Raw genomic sequence first — 24582 nt, forward strand, 5'->3', positions numbered from 1 at the left:
AACGAATCTTAATAATTGTTTTTTGTTAAATACGCGTAATTGAATTGTCCATGGAATATGCTACAATTACATAGATAGCTTATACATTGGATTTTTTATCAACAAAAAAAGGGAAGAAAATTTTCAGAAAAACGACAAAAAAATTTTGAAGCGCCGTTTTTTTATTTTTTGTTAAATTTCGATGAAAGTGGCCTATTCCATAATCACATTCATACTAAATAAGAATATTTTAGAATTTTTTATTTTAGACGATTTTTACGACCTGTAGAAGAGTCGGCAGAGGAGTACCTTTTTCGAGCACCTACGTCACCCTGTGTCCTGCTTCAGGATATGCTTCAAAAGGTTTGAAATTTTTACAAAATCATCTTTTAACTATCAGAAATATACGTGAAAAGTTTGAAGCACCTATGTTTTTTGTTTGTCCAAATAAGTTCCTGAAGATTGCCTGTTTTATGACACAACTAACCAGAATGGACCCTTAAGAGATCAGTAAGTTTAATAGTTGGTAAATTTAATCTGTCTGTTTTTAGAGCGGGACAGTCGGTGAGGATATGGGGGATCGATAAGTTCTCCTTGGTGCAGAACTGGCACTGGTAGTTTGGAGGTTGAGTAAACCTATGTTCCTGGGTCAGCATCGTGTGGCTAAGCCGAAGGCGGATTATTTTTATGATTTCTCTTCTTGCTGGGTTATAGGTTTGTGGAGTTTTTGTGTAGTCAGCTAAGCATATGCATTCTGGGTTAATCCTTTGGTGCCATTGCGATGTTTTTTGCATTAAATTTGGTTTATTATTGAGGGTGTGTGTTTTTATTTGATTGTTTATGTCTCCACGGTTAAAATTAGTTATTGTGATCAATGGAGCGATGGTGGCTCCTTTCGATGCTGCATCGGCATTTTCGTTGCGTTTGATTCCAATGTGGCTGGGGACCCTTAGGAGCTCGATTTTATTTTTGTATTTTAAAAGAAGGTCACATATGTGTGGTTTATGTTTAAAAGTGCTTCCAGTGTGGATAGGGAATCCGAGCAGATGCAGAATTTCCCTCTTAGCTTTACTGCTGTTTTGATGGCTTCCAGAATAGCAATCGCATCTGGTGTATATACCAAGGAAGGACGGCTTGTTTGATTATTTCATTTATGTGGTTAACGCAAAGACAATTATTTCCTTACTAAAGGATCCATATGCGCACAGAAGTCTGAAGTGATTGCTCATAAGTTGTTGTCTAATTTCCAGAAATTGTTTTACAAATATATCATTGTTTGTGCTGGATTTTTTTAGTCGGCTTAGTCGGGTATCTATCTGATTGGTATTCAGAACCCCCTGGTTGGTTTAGGTTTCTGAAGAGGAAAGGTAGGAAGTTCGTGCCTTAGTCCAAGAGTAACGCAATGATTAACTGTCGATGATCTGTATTTTTTGGTTTTATTTTTCTTTATCCGGTTATTAATTTGTTTCAAAAGGGTGTCGTTAGCGTGAATGATAGTGTTGATTGTTTGCTGGCTTTGCGATGCGGTCGTACACGCTAAGTGTCTTGACTAAACGGTCCGTATCAGATGTAATTTCCGCAAACAGTGGTTTACGTTACTGTTGCCATGCCTGTCGGGAGGTTGAGAAGGAAATATCCTTTATGGGCCAGACCACAAATGGAATTTTCGCAAAGCGAATGACCACAGGGAAAAAAAAGGGACGGACCACCGGCTGAAGTTGGTAATGCTGCGTTACCAAAGACCCTCACCGCTGTTCCACTACTGAAAACCATATTTGTTTCTCGGCTTGCTCCTGACCTCGCTTTGAAAGATGTACCAGCTTATACTGAGCAAAAAACAAGCCAAAAATATGAAAGTAGAAAAATTCAATTTTTCATACCCCAGAGACGTCTCATAGTTTAAGATAAGTGCCTCCCTCGATCTTTTTGACACAATTTGTTCTGGTGTGGGAGTAAAACCATCAAGGCCGTGACAAACCACGCCCGCGGGTGTCACGGCAGTGCCAAAAAACTAAATACCTTCCTCTTACTTTCCTATCAGAATACTAGACGCTTACGCAGCAAACTCTCGAAATTGTATTCTGATAGTTTTTCGTTTGCATTCCAGGTGATTTTGGAGCGATGTGGAGTTTTAATTGACGTTGCCTCCAATCTTATTTCCGAACTGGTTCAAATTGACGATCACACAGGTATTGAATTTATCTGTGTAAAACTAACATTTCCAGGTAGTTTTATCTACAGCTGTGTTCACTGAAATAGCAGTGCCCCACGACCTGCACGTTTAAGATTGGAAAATACTATTACAAACACTATTTTCATAAAAATTTTTTTCATAAAGGCTTAGTGTATTTAATTATTAACAATACCACAATCATTTAATTTAGGTAACATAAACCTTTTAGAAGATATAGCTAATAACAACAAAAAAGGTCTATATTATGCCGATCATTGAAATAGCAGTGAAAAACTAAAATTCTTCATAAATTTAAAAATATCGTATAAGAAACCTATTTCTTCTTAAATTCTAATTGACTATGATCTAATATTTTGTTAAATAGCCTTTAGAAGCTATCATAGCCTCATTCCTGGGTGGCAAGGAGTCCACCAAGTCTTAGCAACGCTTGAGGGGATTATGGTCTCATTCCTCCTGCACAAATCGCCAAAGCTGCGGCTTAGAAGTCGGAAACTTCTTTAATACGTAGCCCTTTATGTCCCCCATAAGTTTTCGATCGGATTTATATCCGGGGACTGTGCAGGCCATGGCATTGCATCCACTTTTTCATTAAGAACCCACTGCTTGGCCACCTTGATGGTATGATTAGGGTCACTGTACTGTTGAAATGTCCAAATTAATGGCATTTTTTCCTCAGGATACGGCTGCAAGACAGTTTTTATATTTGGACATAAACATAATGGTCTTTGATCCGACAGATCATATATACGGGACCAACATCGTTGTATGAAATGTATACCCATACCATGATTTTTAGGCCAGCGTCTTCAGCGTATGGTTTGGGGGGTACTATGTATTTGGAGGTCGACGGACATATTGTCTTGTCCTATTCCACCAAATAAAACCAGTTTGGAGTCATTTGTCCAAAGGATATTACGCCATTTGAATAGTGGCAGTTCAAGTGGCTATTGGCGAACTCCAATCTGGCCTTGATATGCCTGTAACCAAGCAGTGACATTTTCCATGGACTTCGCGAATCTAAAATTTATTCAATAAGTCCCCGGCGAATGGTCCCATGACTGATTCCCATGCCAATTCCTGCTCATATATCCCTAGAGGATGAAAAAGGACGAGCTTTGCTGAAGCGAAGTACGCGTCGAGCCTGTACAACTGTGGTTTTTGCGAATCGTACCTCGGTTTTTTTGGGTTCGGTTCATATTTTATGATTTTATAAACTATTCTAAAATAACAATTTGAAAGATTTGGAGTCTCTTTACATGTTTTGCCCTTCTTTCTAGGCTAAGTTATCTGATACCTTTCTCTCATGGAGCAGTGAGGTCCTGCGCCCACTAAAATAATTTTTTTTGCTTTGTAAAGGTGTATTATAGTATAAACTATAATAACGACCGTAATTAAACTCATTTTTTACAAAATTAAAAGAAATTTCGGCACTTTCTGCGAAAGAAAATTAAATACTGCTATTTCAGTGATCGGCCAAAACGAGCTGCATATGTGAAAAAATATCAATAAAACATAAAAATAGAGCAAATCTAACGGAATTTTTTTTCTCGATTCTTATCTTTATGTTCTATTTTACAAAAAAAAATGTGCAATAGATCAGCTAGCAAAAAGGAATGTGTACAAAAAAAAGTTTTGAAGTTGTTCCTCTGTCGCACTGCTATTTCAGTGAACACAGCTGTATATAACCTGTTCTTACGTTCCTCCATCTGCCGAAGAGCCTATTTATTGGAAACACCTTTCGGCAATTCGGCTTTTCCAACATGCTTTCAGATAGAGACCAACTAATAACTCTAGGAGACTTCAATATACCTGGAGCGCGTTAGTCATCAGATGGTACGTCCAATGTCCTCCAAACTGCGGCACAGCATGACCTCATGCTTGACATTTCTTTGTCTCAAGCTAACCATGTCTTAAAATCTTTAAATCGCTTACTTGATATGTGCTTCGTCTCCGATCCTGTAGGTGTAAACTTGATCCATTGGCGCTTCCTTAAGACCCTTACCATCCTACTATCGAAGTGACAATCGATTTGGGGACTGCCGTAAAGAATTAATCTGAATAAATCAAATTTTTAATGGCTAGATATCTGCACTCCATGTCAACGTCCGCCGTTGATATTTTTTACAGTGTGTTTTTATTCAACTCGCTTAGATCAGACTTACTCTTTTGATTTGCCCAGGTCAAACCTAATCTTCACTCCTATTTTAAACGAAAGCTCCAATAGTTTAGATCTTCATCGTGTAAAACCAGTTTATTCACCGGGTCTGTGGGGTCTGTGCAATCACCTTCTGAAATTGTTTACCTTTAGAAACCTCAGAATTTCCCCTTATTTGGAAGGAATCATTTATCATTCCTCTTCTCAAAAAAGGTAGCAAATTGGACGCCAGCAACTAAAACTTTTCGAAAATGTAATTAGTAATTACTCCTTACTTGCAGCATTTATGCAGATCCGTAATTTCTCCATGTCAGCATGGTTTTATGAGGCGAAGATCGACCACTATAAATCTCCTGGAACTCACCTCTTTCGTTATCAGGGGTTTCAAACGTAACTTTCAAACCGCCGTGATTTACACAGACTTCAGTAAAGCTTTTGACTCTTCTTGTAAGGAAGCTTGACTTAATTGGGATTCCGCGGATCTTTGTAAATGGATTTTGTGTTATTTGAGTGACAGAACTCAAAAGGTTCTGTTTAAAAAATGCTCTATCCAAATTCCTCAGAGTCACTTCTGGCGTTCCACAAGGTAGCCACCTCGGCCCGCTGCTATTTATTTTGTTTATCAATGACCTCCCGCTGGTTCTAACGAGCTCCAGAGTACTTATGTATGCTGATGACGTTAAACTATGCTTCCAGTATAGGGACAGCTCTTGCCAGTCTGCCAGTCTGCAATCGGATCTTAATAGCTTTTAAGCATGGTGTCGTGCTAACTTATTACATCTCAATCGCTCCAAATGCAAACCGATGACATTTTCACGTGCCACTCCTTAATTTGCCACTTATACGCTTAATGAATGTGCTCTGGAAAGAATAACTCTTGTTGACGATTTAAATATTTCGTGCATGGTTAATAAAGCCAGAAGCATGATCGGTTTTATATCGGTTTTATTAAGAGGTGGTCGAAAAATTCGATTCCCCTTATATAATGAAGACCCTTTTTACTTCGTTTGTACGTTCTATATTGGAGTGTGGTTCATGCGTCTGGAGTCCTCAATTCGGAGTACATATTAACTGTATTTAATCTGTACAAAAGAACTTTTTACTTTTCGCCCTCCGTGGCCTACCCTTGGATGCTGATGAGAGACTGCCGTCTTACTCTAGTAGACTTCTATTAATTAACTTACCCTCTCTAGCTAATCGTAGAACGATGCTTGGTGTCGTATTTCTTAACAACTTAATAAACGGTGATGTTGAGAGCCCCTATCTCTTAGGGCAGCTCAATTTCCATGTAATAAATCACTGTAGGAGAGAGCTTGAAGTACATGAATCCTTTTGAGTTTTATGTGCTGATTACAACCGCCTCTCTGATATTATTATTCGTAGTGATAGCCCTGCTATACTAAAAACATTAATACTTGTAGAATCAATTACCACTGTAATCTAGTTTTGCATGTGTTGATATTTATAAAAAAAAAAAAACGAAAGAGTCCAGACCATGAATACTCCAGCGATCCGGATGGTCAAGATGTCTTGCTGTAGGCTGGTCATGACACTCGCTACCGGTGTTCCTGGGCCACACACAGGGGAAACGGATACTCAAACTTTCTTTCTCACACATGCCTTTTCGCTCTTACTTTTCACTTTCTCTTATTACACCTTCCACAAGCCGCTTTCCCCACGTTTCTTCGGTACGTAAACAAAGATGATCGCATCTTGACATTTTTATACCCTTACAGGGTATTACAATTTCAGACAAAAGTTTGCAACGCAGACTGGTCCCATAGTTTTACAGCTATCTGTATAAAGAATAAAGTAAACCCTACAGGGTAGGAAGCAGTCGAGACTAGGCCACGGACGGTTCTGGCAAAGAAGCGCAGTGGCTATGCGGAGTTAGTGCGCCGCAGTTGCGCGACACCAAAGCGACTGATAAAATTGTCCAGGCAAACTTTGATTTTATGTGGCTATTTAGCTTATATAAGGTTGTCAAAAAAGTCTTGCGGTATTTTCGGTAGGTGTCTTTGCAAGCGTGTAGTTCTAGTTTTATTCGTCGCATCGGTTTACGCTAGACCTTTTTGGAAAGCTCTTTTCACGCGTTAACATTTGTTTAATTTATGGTTATTTGTTTTTAGTCGTTCGTGAGTCGCAAACATGGAGCAAAATAAAGAGAAAATAGGGATATTTTACAGTACTACTACGATAAAGGCAAAAATGCGTCTCATGCTGCCAATAAAATTTGTGTAGTTTATGGACCCGATACAGTTTCCATTTCCACCGCACAACGATGGTTTCAACGTTTTCGTTCTGGTGCAGAGCTGGTCGAAGTTGCGCCACGCTCCGGAAGCCCTATCGTCGAAAATTGCGATAAAATCGCTGAATGGATCGAAAGAGACCGGCTTGTAGCAGCCGTAGCATCGGCCAAGAGCTGGGCATGAGTCATCAAACCGATATAAACCATTTAAAGAAGCTTGGTTTCAAAAAGAAGCTCGATATATGGGTGCCACACGACTTTACGCAAAAAAACATTTTTGACCGTATGGATGCATGCGAATAGCTTCTGAATCGCTGCTCCCCTATGGCCAAACGGTCAATTCGGACCTGTACTGCCAACCACTGGACCGCTGGAATGCAGCACTCATGCAAAAGAGGCCATATTTGATCAACAGATAGCTTGGTAGTCGGAAGTTGGACAGTCCTTTGAAAATTGGCTCTCCGAGTTTTTTGCCAATAGGGAAGCGAGCTTCTATAGGAGGGGCATTATAAAGTTGGCATCTCGTTGGGGATTCGTCATCGAACAAAACGGCGCATATTTGACTTAAATTGCATTATTGTAACCAATTTTATGAACAATTGAAAGTTCAATAAAAATACCGCAAGACTTTTTTGACAACCTTATATTTGGAGATGATCTCAGCCAGAATGACCGAACCCATCGAAGCAGCGCAGCAGCAGAAGCAGCGCAGTGTGAGCAAATTAAGCCACGGCGTGCCCATCGCTGGTCTACAATGTACGCCATTATGAGGGTGGTGTTAAGGTGGCTAGAGAAGAAATCTCAGGCTGCAGGTGGAAAGGAGGAACAAAGTCTAAAGTTCTAGTGGTTAACCTGGACATTCGGAATGCGTTTAAAATGGCAGATTGGGAGCGAACAGTGGAGTCCCTGAGGATGCTTAAAATCTTAGCGTACCAGCTAAATATAGCGCTTAACTACTTTAGCGACAGGGTGCTAACGATGGAGTCCCGCAGTCCTGCACCGCTAGGCGGCCAATTCGTATTCTGATTCTGTATCATCCATATTGTATATTGTATTGGACTCGGGGTACGTTGTTTGCGGAGCGGTGCTAGGATCTTGGCCTCGCATTCCTGGAATCGCTTGACTATTCCCAGGACGTGGTCATCACTATTATTAAATGAGGTCAACCGGCTGCTCATTTCCTTCCTGTCGCGTCCAGAGAACACTCCTTAAGAATCGCTTTCAATTCCCGCTTCCGGAGATTCGAAATCGAACTTACTCTCATATTTGTAGAAAAAATAACTCAACTGGGCAACGATAAAACATTTTCGACGTATCGCAAATTGGGGGATATAAAGGTGTTTTAAAAAAATATATATATTTTTAGAGTAGGATTTCTGTTGCAAAGGGTCTTTTCTGGTTTATTTGTTTTAAACCTATCTTCTTGAAATTTACTCTTTTGACATAAGAAGAAATAAATAAAACAAATTTAATTTTTAAGGTAGGTAGGTAAAAGTGGTGAGGGAGTCCTGACCGCCTCCCATTAGAGCTGAGCTCCGTTTTGATCCACACCCTCGATTTGTTGTTGTCTGCGCCCTACTCAGTACCAGCCCGTATCATTCAGGTAAGCTAGGATGGCCTGGCTACTGGCTGCCTTCCAACTTCCCCTAGTGACTCGAGTTGATGTGCTCCGAAGTGTCGGGCTCTTTGTTTGTTGAGTGCCGGGCAGTGGCACAGCAGATGCTCTGGTGTCTCCTGCTCGCTTGGTTCCTTGCAGCTTCTGCATTGTGGGTTGAAGGGTAGGCCCATCTTACAAGCTTGCGTGCCTATTGGCCAGTGGCCGGTGATGGTTGCCGCTATCCTCCTGATGTCCTTTTTGCTCTTGGAGATCAGTTCTGCGGTTCGCTTCCTGTTGAATTCTGGCCAGCATAGTTTCGATCTTCTGTGCTCTGCCTTCGTCGACCATTCCTTGCTGGCTAGTTGTTTGAAATGGTCATGAATTTCCGTCTGGACCGAGTTCAGGGAGATCTGTATGTCTGTTGTTGCTGAGTGTTCTTCTGACCCTTTTCTGGCCAGCTCGTCTGCTTTCTCGTTTTCGTCTATGTCATTGTGTCCGGGTACCCAGGCTATTTGTACCCTGTTGTCCTCTGCGAGTCTGTTTAGTGCCCCTTTACATTTGGCCACTAGTTTGAAGTCGTCCGGGCTTGTGCGAGGGATTTGATCGCCGCCTGGCTATCTGAGTATATCCTCACCTTGGTATTCCGAAGGCCTCGGTCTAGCGAAAGTTCGGCAGCTTTCAGTATCGCGAGAACCTCCGCCTGGAAAACCGTCGCTGACTCTGGGAGGTGGTAGTATTCCTCCACCTTTCAGCTTTCGGCGTAGTTTCCGGCCCCTACCCCTATCTTTGAACCGTCGGTGTAGAGTGATACCTCATCCGGTTCGGTTACTCTCCCTCTCTTCCAGTCTTCCCTTGTAGGGTATATAGTGGTGTATGTGTTACCGAATCGCAGTTCGGTTGTCATGTAGTCTGTGTCTACTGTCGTCCGATAGTTTATCTCGTTCAGAATCCTGCAGTGTCCGGTGTGGTAGTCTTTCCAGCTTTGACTAGCCTTAAGTCGTACCGCACCTTGTGCTGCAGTGTTCCTGATGAAATGCTCTATCTGTATTATGTTCAGGATGGCGTTCAGCGCCGCTGCGGGGCATGATCTCAGTGCTCCCGTGGCTCCTGCGCATGCCGATCTTTGTATCCTTGTTAGTTTCTGGACGTTGTATGCCCTAGTTAATGCTGGCCACCATACTAGTGCTCCGTATGTGAGTATGGGTCTTACCACCGCTGTGTAAAGCCATATTATTATTTTGGGGTGGATGCCCCAGTTCTTTCCGAACATCTTCCTGCAGGAATAGAATGCTATGCTTGCTTTCTTGACTCTCTCGTTGATGTTTTGTTTCCATGAGAGTTTCGCATCCAGTATCACTCCCAGATACTTTGCCTGCTGTGATATCTCTAGTTCTTTGCCATCTATCTTTGGCTTTGTGAATCTTGGGACCTTAGTTCTCCTAGTGAAGAGCATTAGTTCCGTTTTACTTGGATTTATGCCCAATCCGCAGGCTTTTGCCCATGCATTGAGTTTCGTGAGTGCCCTTGTCATTAGTTCGCTGATGACGTCGGGGAATGGTCCTGAAGTGAGTAGGACTACGTCGTCTGCGTATGCTACCACTTTTACTCCTTCGTTATTTAGTGTTCTTAGTATGTCGTCCATGTTTATCAGCCAGAGCATTAGGGACAGGACTCCCACCTGTTTTAAATGTTATTTCAAAATTTACATTTGTTTCTCTTGTTTTCGGTTCTATTGATTTTCTTATAATATTGTTTACCTTATGTATATATTTTGCTTATATACATATTTATTTCCTTATTATAAATATTTTTTCCAAGAGTAGGCTATTTTTTTTTCGCAATGTTGTTCCATTATTTATATACCCTTGCAGGGATTATAATTTTAGTCAGAAGTTTGCAACGCAGCTATGGGCCATATTGGCCTATGTGTGGCCCCTCGAGGGCCGTCCGCTCTTACCTAACCTAACCTTGTAACGCAGTGAAGGAGACATTCCGGGCCCTAGCATCAACATGTTCTTCAGTTTTGAAGCTATTTAAATGAAACTTTGCAGATAGTCCTTTGAATACTTTTACTAGTATAAAAGTCAGAATGAGCAGGATCGGACTTCTTTTTCATATAGCTGCAATAGCTGGCATGAAATGATTGTTAAATGTAAAAGAAAATGCAAAACTGCTCTATATCTGTGAAACTGTAATGTGTAATGAAATTTGGCATTACTTCCAATCGCTCAGTTACGAGATAGAAGCCGTTGTCTTTGGAGCGATTTAAATACAACATTTATGGCAAAATAATTATTTTGATTATAATCAAGGTCGTCACATATGGTAATGGAAAAACGAATTGCAAGATGGTCGTTACGAATCCAGGAGTTTGACACCGACATCGTTCATCGAGCAGGAACACAGATGGGACGCGCTAAGTAGTAAATTGAACATTTTTATACCCTTGCAGGGTATTATAATTTCAGTCAGAAGTTTGCAACGCAGTGAAGGAGACGTTTCCGACCCTATAAAGTATATATATTCTTGATCAGCATCAACAGCCGAGTCGATATAGCCATGTCCGTCTGTCCGTCTGTCTGTCTGTCTGTCTGTCCGTCTGTCTGTTTCTACGCAAACTAGTCCCTCAGTTTTAAAGCTATCTGAATGAAACTTTGCATATAGTCTGCTATATAGTCTCACTGCTATATATGTCGGAACGGGCCGGATCGGACGACTATATCATATAGCTGCCATACAAATGTTCGATAAATTTTTAGAAAAAAAATTATAACTTGGCTGTTTTTCAACATTTTTGCAACATTTTTTAGATATGGCTATTTTATATTATTTTAGAATTTTGATAAAAATTTTATGAAAATCGGACGACTATCGGACGGCTATAAGATAGCTGCCATAGGAACGATCGGGAAATTAATAGGAAAAAATTATAACTTCGTTGTTTTTCAATGTATTTTCATCTACTCTGAGATATAAGCTTATTTTATTATTCTAGAATTTTGGTATAAATTTCATAAAAATCGGACAACTATATCATATAGCTGCCATAGAAACGATCGGTAGATGTAGAGAAAATGTAAAGCTGGGAATGCAAAACTGTAACTGTCAAACTGTAAACATAATAAGTATAGGTAAAATGTAATGAAATAATATCTGCAAGGGTATACAAACTTCGGCGTGCCGAAGTTAGCTTCCTTACTTGTTAATTTTAATTAAAAAAAATTAAAAATAAAAATTATTCTCCAATTGAAAATAACAGTTGTTTGCCAATGTTTATTTTAAAAATTGAATCGTAATATATTTTCAACGGATAGACATATCTTAAGGATTGGCATTGGCATTTGTAAAATAACAGTTATTATTCAATTTTATATAAATATTTAAAACAAATATATATATTAATCTTACACTTTTTTATAGAAGTTTAAAGTAAAAATTATAACTGTTACGTTCCGTAATAAATTAAAAATTTTTGGTCGCTTACAGTTGACAAAAACAAAACAGATCTAAATGTATTAAAAAACAACGTGCCAAAACTGTTCATTTGTACTATATGACATGAACCATGCATTCTTTTTTTTTTTTTGCCGAGGTTCATTAAAAGAAGCAAATTAATATATATTCTGTTCAAAGTAAACCATGCAAGGGTATAAAAACAATATTAACGTGTGTACCCAAACTGACACAGTTGTAAAATTAGTTAAATTAAAATTGGTATAAGTTATAACGTTTTGATCTTGCTAGAAATAAAAATTTATCAAGTTGTCAGCCAACTATTATAATTTTAATATATTTTGAACCTTTTTTTCTAATTCCAGAGGCTGAGTAATGATCACATCTGTTACTTTTTGTACCAAATATTACGTGGACTAAAGTATATACACTCAGCAAACGTTTTACATCGGGATTTAAAACCAAGCAATCTTTTATTAAATAAAACGTGCGACTTAAAAGTATGTAGTTTCCTTTCAATACGGCTAAATAATAAATAAGTGTTAAATACCCTTTGAAAGTTTGAAATTATTAAAGAATGAAGTTAAAATCTTTTAAATTTGTATCCCTATTTAATATTGCAAAAAATAAATATATTTGCAAAAATTTTAATAGGGCCTGTTTTTTAATATCAGGCTAACTTTAGTTATTACTTACAAATTTGGAATAAAATCACATACAAATGATTTAATTCGATATGATCCTTCATACATAGTATATCAAAGCTTGACTTCAGTTTTATGTCTAGTACGAAGCAGCTACAATTAAAGTGTGTATAAATGATTTGGTCTGAGCGAATTTGCTGTGGCCATGGAGGTAGAAGCATGAGCTAACCGGAAAGAGCACAAAATATTGTTTTGCTTGTTGTTCCGTCTCAAATCAAAAATTAATGTTTGTTTACTTTTATCAGTCACAGTCGAAAATTCAACAAACTAAAAATACCCAACGGTATTGGAATTCTAGTATATATCTTATCGCTGTTGCATACCGACTTGATAAAAAGGCAATCGAAAATAAATATGAATCCCTCTCGAATTTATGGGATTGAGTGCAAACGCTGCTCCGTACGTAGCTTTAGGGGGGCATCTGAGTAACTGGCAAAAAAAAAAGCCGATTTTATAGAATTTTTTTTTGGCCAAATGAAAAAGCCAATCGAAAAATTTTAAAGTAGGTTTGATAATGTTATATGTGAAATACAAAATACATTTTTTTGGAATAAATCGAAAACAAAATGGCGGCTGTGCAGCATTTCTTCGTAGGCCCTTTTTTGTTGAAGGGGGTCCATGGCCGGAAACCTAACGTCCTTAATTTTTTATCTAGAAAAAAAAATCAAATTTTGTTAGAATCTATATCTCAACCGCTATCGACACACGTATATTTTCGATATTTTGATTTTTTGCAAAATGGTGAGTGATTAAATAAAATTTTAAATTTTCATGAGAAAAAAACGTCACAAAATTATTGATAAAAATAAGGAAGCAAAAATAAAATAGACAAGGGTATTTTGGATACACTGTCAAAATTTCAGATCGATCGGTTAAGATTTGTTCGAGTTAGGTTTCCGGCCAATTCAAAAAAGGTGGTTTTGAGAAAAACGCGTTTAAAGTTTTAAAATCGTATATATTTACATGAGAGGCATCGCCGCAGAATGGAAAATTTCGACACTTAGACACATTTGCCGGACTCTATCTTTTGGTATGTTATTTTTGAGACCCTAAAGAATTTTTTAAACAAAAAAAAATTTTCGATTTTTAAAAAAAGTTACTTAGATGTCCCCCCTTAAGAATAGCAAATATCTGTCATTTTAAATCCATATTCTTACCTCAGACCGGATAAGGAGTGTTTTTTAATGATATGCTCCGACTCACATCAGGTGGTCAGAGGCAAGGATAGGTGTCTTAAATTTAATTTTTGTTAAAGTCTAATGACATTTCAAAATATAACAAAAAGTACAGGTTGTAAAGCAAACATAAAACGTCCCCCCTTAATGGTAATTTTAGCTTTTGACTTCCATGTAGATGATAATTCGAGGTAAAACCTTTTTCTATGGTTTATGTATTGAGCTTATAAGATTTTACTAGAAAATCTGACGTTGCTCTGACATCGATCAAAAATAAATACTATTGAGAAAGTGGCAATAAACAAGAACAGCTGAATAACTAGACAGTTATAAACCCAAAGACTATTTTTTGTCGTATTTTAATTTATTTTTTAAAGGTCAAATATCTAAAGAATATTGTATCAAAGTATAACATCGATTTTAGCAAAATTGACGAAGTTATGCGTAGTTAAACGGAGGTCGTTGGGTGTTCAATGTATGAGTAGCACAGAGTTTATAGCGCTCTCCTGAACAATGTCATTTTTAAAATCAGTGTTAACGATAACTCAAAATCTACTGAACCAATCGTTTTGAAATTTGGAACATAACTTCTTTAACTAATGCCTCAGGTACTCACGTCACGGGACACCTATCTCTTAACTAATGCATTATATTTAGTTATTTAATATCGGATGCTTTTGTGGACATTTAGAATGTACACCGAAAGCTAATATACGTATCATAACATACATATGTATGATGTACCTATACATCATCCTATTCTTATACACACTGCGTTGTAAACTGACGACAAAAATCATTAAATCCTCTCTATGGGTATACAAAACGGAAGACTGTACCATTTATCTTTTATAGTGACTAACATGGCAATGGCTCAGAAAAATTTCAAACTGCAGGGGTAAAATAACTTCGGCTCCTCGAAGTTTATTTCTTTTCTTAGGTTTTGTAATATCACTGGATAAAATTTGTTTTTTTTTTTCTTTAATAGATTTGCGACTTTGGTTTAGCTCGAATCGCAGATCCTGAACACGATCATACAGGTTTTTTAACGGAATACGTTGCTACTCGGTGGTATCGGGCACCTGAAATAATGCTCAATTCTAAGGGATACACAAAATCAATTGATATTTGGTCTGTTGGTTGTATATTGGCAGAAATGTTAAGTAATCGCCCAATATTTCCTGGAAAACATTATTTGGATCAACTAAATCATATTCTTGGTGTATTGGGCTCACCATCTCGTGAAGATCTGGAATGTATTATAAATGAAAAGGCATGTATAAAAACTTGTTAACTAATTAACGTGTTATTAATCTTTCATTTGACAACAGGCTCGAAATTATTTGGAATCTTTGCCTTTTAAGCCAAATGTTCCATGGTCCAGATTATTTCCGAATGCAGATGCTTTAGCTTTAGATCTTTTAGGAAAAATGTTAACTTTTAACCCACATAAACGGATTCCTGTGGAAGAAGCTCTTGCACACCCCTATTTGGAGCAGTATTACGATCCTGGAGACGAGGTAATTACTTATTTGCTTGTATTGTAGTATATAATGTAGTTGTATACCATGAAAAGTATTTTATCAAAAAAGAAGTTCTACTTCTATCCAATCGGCATAAACACATTCTGTTTATATAGTTAACAAATATGAGTTCTTTTACTGAGTATGCTCATTTGTGAAAGCAGAAAAATGAAATGTGGGTAACCTCATTCTCATAGTGTTTGTTGGTAATGGATTTAACGGTTCCCAGCAGACAAAGAAACGGACATAAGCGGCTGGATCCGAAATATGTCCTCTAAAGATATTAAATACTAAACTTTCCGCATAAGTCTAGCTAAATGCCCGAATAACGGACGAGAATCGCGAATTCCCAGGATTATACCCGCGAAAGATGTCGTAAAAGGTTCGCTATTAAATTCCTATTCGGATTCCAAAAATAGCATTTGCTGCCACAAAACCAATAACATGTGATTAACTTTATTAACGTTAATGTGTATAAATCGGACGTTTTGTCGGCCTAAAATTTGCCAAACTATCGTTTTCAATATCATAAACGAAGTTTTTGACTACTGGGTTGTTGTAACTACTATTATATAATATAAAATATAACAGTTATTATATTTATATTTACATATTACAGTACCGTAGAAAACCATTAGTAATCGTCAACAACAAATGTCAAATCTATCCCCAACAAAAACTAAGGTCATTTTTATACCCTTGGAGTGTATTATATTTTCAGTCAGAGTTTGGAACGCAGCGAAGGAGACATTTCCGACCCTGTAAAGTATATATTCCTGATTAGCATCAACAGCCGAGTCGATCTAGCCATGTACGTCTGTTCATCCGTCCGTCCGTCTGTCCGTCCGGCTGTTTGTTCTTAAGCAAACTTGTCCCTCAGTTATCTATCTGAATGAAACTTAGCATATAGTTTTCTGAATACTGTCACTGCTGTATAGCTGCCATACAAATGATCGACAAATTTGTAGTAAGAAAAAATATAACTTGGCTGTTTTTCAACCTATTTTTATCTTTTAGAAAATTTTATTATTTTAGAATTTCTGCTGCTGTTCGCATCCTGGCTTGGATTCCCTCAGTTGCTTTCGTCCTTTTCCATTCAATCTCCGACTATAATCTTGGTTCGGTTTATCGTTATATTTTTATTGCATACAAATGACAATTAATTTAATTATTGCCACCGAAACGTTGTCCGGCTCAGCCGTGGGATCTGCAGTTTCAGCGCCTCGTGCTGTCGCTGTCAGTGCCAGTGCCAAAATTGGCCAGATGAATTTTTTTGTTAAAATCATATCTTAATCTCTTACATTTCTTAAATAATACCTTAGACTAGAAAATAATGGCTATGGCGATATTGCGATGGTTATAGCTTTACGAGATTTCCTCTTGTCAGGTTTGTCAAAGGCTTTACAATCTTAGCATAGTCCCGGATGAACTTCCTATAGTACGATTAAACTTTTCGTATATGTCGCAGATTATTTTGTTAATTCAAATTATAACGATTTTTGTCGGTACACACTTGTTTAATTTATTATTGCTTCTCTGTTCTTTCGTGCGAGGCATACACTCTTTTGCCAACGTAGCCTGGGCGTGGGTATGAAAGAGACGGATATTGTTTTCTGAGAACTCACCACACCTGCGTGTGTGTTGCAAGGTAAAAAAGGAGTTGAAATTGAATGACACAGCGTTTTTGAGTGGCAAGCAGATTGGTTGAAAATTTGAGGAATCATGCCACTCGCCAGGAAACGTTTCGCCGAAAGTCCAGTTGAGGACTCCGATGCTGGATCGGCGTCATATACATATGTATACATACCTTTAAACTCGTGAGAGTTTTCCCCAAAAATTACAATCAAAAATAGGTGACTAGCGACTATCGGCCTAGCTGCGGAATTTCCACTGGCGCGGGGAAAGAAGAACGACGAACAAATTTATTGCGCTATCGCAGTCAGCAGTTCATAGATCGGCTACTACTATAACGAGCAGCACTCGGCTGGGTACAAGCGTGGGTGCAAACTGATTTTGTTTACATTCATTTTGTTTGCATTCTATTTTAACAATATAATCTTAAATCTACTGCTCCAACACCATTTCGTGTTGAAAAGCCGGTCCTTGCAATGCCGCTATACTATACAAGATCTAATGGAGCCCCGATGTCAGATGGAGGGTATTAAAATACTTTGCCATCTCAACGCCATCCAAGGTGAATCGGGTATGAGATATCAATCTGATGTAATAACCGAGTGGATAGTTGTAAGGGCTCGTTGATGGCCATAGAAGTTCCTTTGTTTGTTTTTCGACTTTTCCTCTCATATTAGTAGGGTAGTCATTTCTGAGTGTGTGTAGATAGGGTCTTGAGTTTTGGTGCGAGTCTCGGGCCTAACGATCGTATCTACAGCCATACCTGGTAAAATTGGTTAAAAGATAGAGGCATACTTTTGGAACAACTCTTCTAGCGCGACCTTGACAGATTTGGAATGTTCGCCCTCGATAAGCGCGTTGATGCTTGAAGACAACTTTGCTAAAAGAGGCAACCTAATTCCAATATAAGATAAGGAAATCGATTTTCCTGTCTATATGGGCCTTCATTTATTTGAGGGTATCATCGCTTTTGATTTATCCTATGAAGTATCGACTCTTTTGTAACGTTTTATGTACTCCCTCGTATAATGGGAGTACATAAAACGTTAGAAAAGAGTCGTTACCAGAGAATTGGAAAAATTTTTCTATTTACCGATATATATTTTTTTACTTTACTCAAAGTAGTTTGGACAGAAATATAAGAAGGGATAAGGATGTGCATAAAATTAGCAGGTCAAATTTGGAATATCGAACTTTATTCCATAATTTGCCGTTAACTATCCATTAATCATTCATGAAAGAATTACATATGTTGCTCAAGTTTTTATTATTATTGTTTAAAAACATAAAGTTTCTTGATATTAAATTAGAAAAAAATTTAGCGGCAATTTTGTTGTTTTACGAATACTTTACGGATACTAACTTGATGCACATGGAATTGGGGTGCTACAGGAGAAATTTGGAGACTGATAAAATTGCTATTTGCGCTGGTTTCTATAAGGAATTAAATTTTGCATGGTACTCTAGAGAGGCGTCAGTCATAATATTTGGGATCAAAACGATCAAAACGGAGCTCAGCTCTAATTGGAGGCGGCCAGGGCTGCCTCACTACTTATACCTACATCCGCCTCGAGGCTGTCGTTCGTGCGTGTTTGGGCCGCGCTTGCCTACGAAGCCGCCTTCCTGGTGTGCATTATAGACCGACTGATATGAGTGTCCTGACTTATTGGACTACATTTTAATAGCTGGGTTCGTGGAACCTTTGGAAACTCCGTGAACTTCCAGCCAAATCGTAGTTGCGACTCGCAGCTTCCGAGATACCAGTCATTGACTGATAGGGTGAGAAAAATCTTGGGGTTGGATTTAGCGCAGCATAGTGCGGTGCGCAAATGGCCCGATATGGGTGAGAAAAGCGATTTTTAGGACCTGTGCGACCCATGTCTAAAGGATATATTCGCGTAAGAGTAAGCCTAAGACAGGCTCTTTGGACCACGGATCTATTGTTGTTTTGAGGTTGTGCTATTAAGACCTCTTATAAATAACTAAAAGTCTCGATCAATTGAACTGTGCCCGAAACCTTGTAACGACCAGTTTCCTGATGCAACCAGACGTGCAGTCTTTCCTGCTGTCAGTTGCGCTTGGATATCTAGGGAATATATACCGATTATGATTTCGAGTGCTTTGGGGTTGATCTCAGCGCCCCTGATATGCAGAGCTGTGCTTGCCGCTGGGTTTTCTCCATAAGGTTATTATACGATTTATTCTCCATGGCTTGCCACCACACTAAAACTCCATACAGCAGAATCGGACGCACCACCGATATGTAAACCCAATGCATTAGAGAGCGGGTGAGAAGCCTCATGTGCTGCTGAGCACCTACTTGGATGCATATAGCGCTATGGTGGCCTTTTTCACCCTCTCTACAACATTGGCCTTCCACGTCAGTTTGCTGTCAAGTACAACGCCGAGGTATTTGACTTGTGTTTTCGGGGTCAGCCTTGTTTTGTTAATTTTTGGGGGGATCCATTGCGGCACCTGGTATCTCTTAGTAAAGAGATATTAAGTTCTACCTTCTCCGCCCACTCACATATCTCCCTGAGCGTTGTTTCCATGATCGGGCTGAGGGTCAATGGACAGACTCCCGTGATTTCATCCGCTATTATCTTTGGAGCTTTCCTCTCGAATCTCTTGATTAGGTCGTCTACCACCAGATTCCAGATTCCATAGGAGGGGCGATAGGACCACACCTGGCGGCGTGCCTCTGTGCGCTCCTCTCACCATGGAAGAGGTGCCCCAATCTGATTGTACCCGTCGACAACTTAGAAGATTTCTTATCCACAAGTTGATAGCAGGGGACGAGTTGGTCGCTTCTAAGCGATCCATTATTGCGTCCGTGCTAACTTTGTTGAATGCCTCGGATATGTCCATGAACACTCCAAGTGCATATTCCTTATTGTGTAGGGCTCTCACCATGGTGGCTACCAACTAATGTAGTGCCGTCTCCACTGATTGCCCCTTCGTGTAGGTGTGCTGGTTGGTCGACAGTAGTCTCTCTACATCGTTCCGGATGTATAAGTCCAGCAGCTTTTTCAGCGTTTTAAGTTGAAATGGAGCTTTTTTCCGCTCTCTTGCATCACCACGGTTATAATGAGACATAAGATTAGCGTGTAGACCCTTCTATAGAAGTACAGCTGTTCTATTCCTGCTTACCGTTGGTGGATGGAGCAAATTGTAATTTGCGGACTTCAGTCCGGCGATTGCATTGCCTGAGGCGATCCATTGCTCCTGGACTAAAGCTATGTCGGCGGATCCTTGCTCCATGGCTCTCCTTCGTCGGACTCATCCAGCGTCATTTCCCGGTCGGCATCCACGATGGTTTCCAGACCCAAGTCCTCTTCCACCACGCCTGCCTTCAGGGTATGACCATCCTTATCCCCGGGATAGCGCTTTTTGAGGGGCAGATATACGCTACCTATGCCCCACGCCATATTCCCGTATCTGGGATAAAGGATGTCCTCTGCCTTCTTGTTTATCTGGAGGACTACACTTTTCCCCCTTCCTTGGGTGATGGGGTCGCAACGTGCAGGACCTTCCAGTCCGCGGTTGGTATATCCGGATTCTGATGCTGCAGCAGCTTCAGCGAACGGTCCGCTTGGATTGCGATGGGGAAGGGTACCTTCGCCTTTGGAATGGACGGGATTAGCTCCCGGTCACCTTACTGACCTGCGGTCTTTTTGGGCTTTTTCGCCATTTGGGGAAGACCTGCCTCCTAAGGCCCGCGTTAGGCGCTTCCGGCTGAGTGTTGCCTTTTGTTGGCAAGCGTTGTTAGCGAATCCGCCCGTCGATCGGATGTGGGGGAGTTTGGCGAAGTGAAGCCTCCCCTCAGCGATCTTCTCCTCTGCCCAGGTAAGCTATACCTTCTTCTCTGGGGATAGCGCTGCTTTTTCGTGGAGCCGAATCTGGATGCGGAGGGCAGCCTTGTACTGTGCCTTAGCCTTCATCCCCTCGCTTGACCGTCTTGGCCCGTCCCTGCGCTGGGAGCTGGTGCCTGGTTTCGGCGAGTGGAGAAAGCTTTCTTCTTTCTCTTTGGAGAGCTGCACGCTCCCAAGGTCCGAGTCTGTATCGACTTCCTCAGCGTCGTTTTTTCGGCAGTAGCGTTGCAACATGACCTGCTCCCGTCACAATTAGAGGTGTAACCGCTGACGACACGCAGAGAGGATTGCTCCCCCCGTGCCCGCCGGTGGTAGCGGTCACACCTTCCACCGACGTTTGGGCTGACATCCCAGCCCTGGTTTCTTTCTTTAAGCCCTCCAGAATGGTTTCTTTTTCAGGGGTTCCACCACCCTGCGTTTTATGCCTGCCGCCAGGTACCCCCAGCCATGGCTAATGGTTTACATCTTAGGGCTTTTTAGGGCAAAAGGAATTAAGGGTCCATTCTGGTTAGCTAAAAAAAAATCGAAAATTTTTTATTTTTTCTTTTTTTGATAGTTATAAGTGTGTAGAATATCAAACGGCAAATCAAAATACGTAAAAGTTTAAAAGTTATGAGCCTCCGAGCCGGCCGACTTAACGGAGGTACAGAGCATACATAATACTTTAATCGCGTTTTCTGGAAAACTACATTTTTCGAGCTGGCGACCGTTATATCTCAGTCAATTTTTAACGAATCTTGATGTTTTTGTTTTTAAATACGCGTAATGAAGTTGTCCATGGAATAGACTTCAATTACATTGATAGCTTATACATTAGATTTTTAATCAACAAAAAAATGAAGAAAATTTTCAAGGAAACGAAAAAAAAAAATTTCAATCGCCGCCATTTTTTTTATTTTGTATTAAATTTTTATAATTCTAGTCTATTCCATAATCACATTCATACTAAACAAGAACATATTTGACTTTTTTGTTTCAGTCGATTTGTACGTCCTGCAGGACGGTCGCCAGAGGGGTTCCTTTTTTGGGCATGGGCTTACGTCGCCCTATGTCCTGCTTCAGGACATGCTCTAAAAATTTTGAAATTTTCGCTAAATCATCTTTAAACTATGATAAATATATGTGACAAGTTTGAACTTTCTATGTCTTTTCCTGAACTTCCTGAAAATTTCCTATTTTTTGGCCCAACTAACCAGAATGGTCCCTTAAATCCAGGGCACGTAATCATTATAAGTGAAAAAATAAAAATCAACGATTAATGATTATCTATTGATTTTAATATATTTCGCTTGCCATTAATAATTATAATTGTATATTTACTTCATCGCTCAAAGAATAATAATTATTATTTTGAGCGAAAAAAGTTCGATCAAAAAATAATGATAATTTTTTGAGCGATATTTTTTCGCTCAGAATTTCGCTCAATGTGTAATATCTTCTTTCTGCGAGGTTTCTTCGAAAAAATTTTTACATGAAGGATTTTTGACAGCCTATTTACATTTAATGTTATAGACTTTCAAATACATTTCTTATATTCTCCGTTTTCGATAAGAAAATTACTTTTAATGTTATCCAAAACGGAAAATTTAAGAAAATATATTTGAAAATCTAAAACATTGAATGTAAGTAAATGTTAAGTGTAAATTAAACTTCAATTAAATTAAATTAAGTACAGAGTAAATACAAAATGAAAATATTATATCTCTCCCTGTTATGTTATTTTTATTTGACAAAAATGGGTCGTTATTTGCAAACTGCAAGAGTATTCAAACTTTGGAGTCCCGAAGTTAGCTTCTTATATTGTAAAAGCTATAAAATAATTATTCATTTAATATTTAATTTTTATATAGCCTGTCGCCGAAGTCCCCTTTCGCATAAACATGGAAAATGATGATATATCTCGTGATGCCTTGAAATCATTAATTTTTGAGGAAACTTTAAAATTTAAAGAACGACAACCGGAACAAGCTCTTTAACAATAGATTATAGATATAAAATCAACAATTTTTCTCTTTTCAATGTTTCCTTTAGTATTTTATATTTCAACCAATTTTGTGATTTATCTATTACTTATTTCCATTTTGTATTATTTTATAAAAATACAGTGTTTTAGGCTACTAAATGTTACAACAATTATATCATAAAAACGTCTGTTAAAAAAAAATATTAAAAAAAAAAAACTTTAATGCTAAATGTATATTTCAGGATCTAATATATATACATTATTGTTTCATTTTAATTTAATATTGTAAAAATCTAAGTGTAGAACGGCAAGTCGGTAAAAAATGTCAACTATATTCGATCAAAAGTATGTGAAAAGAAGAATGCTACCATATTCTCACACCAAATAAAATGTATACACTCTTAATACGCGATGTTTGCGGTTTGCCTGGTAGTATGTCTATAACTGGTGCGAGGTATCTAAACGCAGATCGAATTAATTTTTCCACAAATTCGATTAACACGGTACTGATACTTAAAGATCTTTGTCGGTCCATTGCTAATTCGAAATCGAAGTCTTCATCACGCATCAAACTATCCATCAAAGCTTGTCTTGACACTTTTCAGAACTATTAACGATAAACACAACATAGCAAAAATATGGGACAAAAGGAAGTTCAGAAACAATATAACGGACGAACCTGAGGTCCCTCATTGATTTTTCTTTCAGAATCAGTCTCGTCTTGTCTTTGGGTAAAAAAAGTTCGTATTTTGTCGACCTGTGTAATATATTTTTTTTAATAGTCTTTAAAAAAATGGAAACACTTTCTTAATGTGGCTGCCATTTGTGTTGTAAATGTAAACTATCTTTATTATATTAGAGAAAGTATACTTTTTAATTATATGTGTATGTTTCAGACTTTGCAATTATTAAAATATAAAATTAAATATGATATTTTGTTTGAAATAAAAATTAAATGAATTTACATTTTTACAATTTTTGTATATTAATTATTATTAACCAGGTAGGTGGTTTTGTACGTTGTTTGTCAGATATACTTCTGACCTAGGTAACGATAAATGCTTCTTTGACCAATTGTTTTTTTTTTATAATTATACTAGCATGCCCACAGCTTTGCTTGCGATAGATAATTTTCATATATTTGGCGGATTGCTATCCGCCAACTCGTATTTATCTGAAAACTAGATTTCTCATATATGAGTTATACAGTATTTTTTTGTCAACACTTTCAGGTTTTTATTGAAACTAAAATGAATTCCCATTTCCACACCACCCGGAAGTAGAGGATAGGACGCTTTTTTATTAAATGTGATTTCTTCCAAAACGGCTTAGTTCTATATACACTGCCGCTCACTTGAATAGCCCGTTACAATTATTAGCGCCTCTCGAACAATTAGCGTTGCAAATATCGAAAAAGTCATGTTCCAAAAAACATACTTATTCGACAGAAAATTTGTGCATTCAAAGTTGAACTTTCTTTCGTTTTTTGCATCATAAAAAAAAGAGATGGGAAAATCGGTCGACTTACAGGTAATATTACACGAAAACCATAAAAGCAATGGTTTTTACTTTAAATGATGAATACATTCATAAACTGTTAAAGAACCTAAAAAACGGCACTTTGGGTTAGGCTTGTACAGGTAAATCGCTACCTGCCAGGTGTAAATTTTTTTCTTCTGCCTAAAGTGATCTATAACTTCTGAAGCCGATGAAAGCCACCGACTAACAGGTTGGCTGATAAGTCCCCGGTCTAACAAAGAAAAACACATTTTTTTGTCAAAATTCGTTTTTATTATTCAACATAGTTCCCTTCAAGAGCGATACAACGATTATAACGACCTTCCAATTTTTTGATACCATTTTGGTAGTACTCCTTCGGTTTTGCCTCAAAATAGGCCTCAGTTTCGGCGATCACCTCTTCATTGCAGCCAAATTTTTTCCCTGCGAGCATCCTTTTGAGGTCTGAGAACAAGAATAAGTCGCTGGGGGCCATATCTGGAGAATACGGTGGGTGGGGAAGCAATTCGAAGCCCAATTCATGAATTTTTGCCATCGTTCTCAATGACTTGTGGCACGGTTGTTTTTGG

The 24582-nt window shown here is 38.5% G+C and overlaps 1 protein-coding gene across 7 annotated transcripts in view; it reads left to right on the plus strand.

Annotated features, from left to right (window-relative positions):
- The window catches only part of rl (Mitogen-activated protein kinase rl), a 44988-nt gene extending 22088 nt beyond the window's left edge, over positions 1 to 22900 (plus strand). For 2 of the 7 annotated variants that reach the window (XM_041774675.2, XM_041774676.2), the window contains exons 5-8: positions 11992 to 12126; positions 14494 to 14778; positions 14837 to 15025; positions 22383 to 22900. In XM_041774675.2, coding sequence (XP_041630609.1) covers positions 11992 to 12126; positions 14494 to 14778; positions 14837 to 15025; positions 22383 to 22508 — 735 coding nt within the window. In that variant the 3' untranslated portion in view covers positions 22509 to 22900. Of the gene's footprint in view, positions 1 to 233; positions 264 to 2086; positions 2169 to 3888; positions 3963 to 10485; positions 10518 to 11991; positions 12127 to 14493; positions 14779 to 14836; positions 15026 to 22382 lie in introns of those variants that run through there. The other 5 variants (XM_041774678.2, XM_041774680.2, XM_041774679.2 and 2 more) reach the window with 5 other exon arrangements.
- The last annotated feature ends 1682 nt before the right edge of the window (positions 22901 to 24582 follow it).

This window comes from Drosophila kikkawai, chromosome 2R (assembly GCF_030179895.1).
Source record: "Drosophila kikkawai strain 14028-0561.14 chromosome 2R, DkikHiC1v2, whole genome shotgun sequence".
NCBI classification, from domain to species: Eukaryota; Metazoa; Arthropoda; class Insecta; order Diptera; family Drosophilidae; genus Drosophila; species Drosophila kikkawai.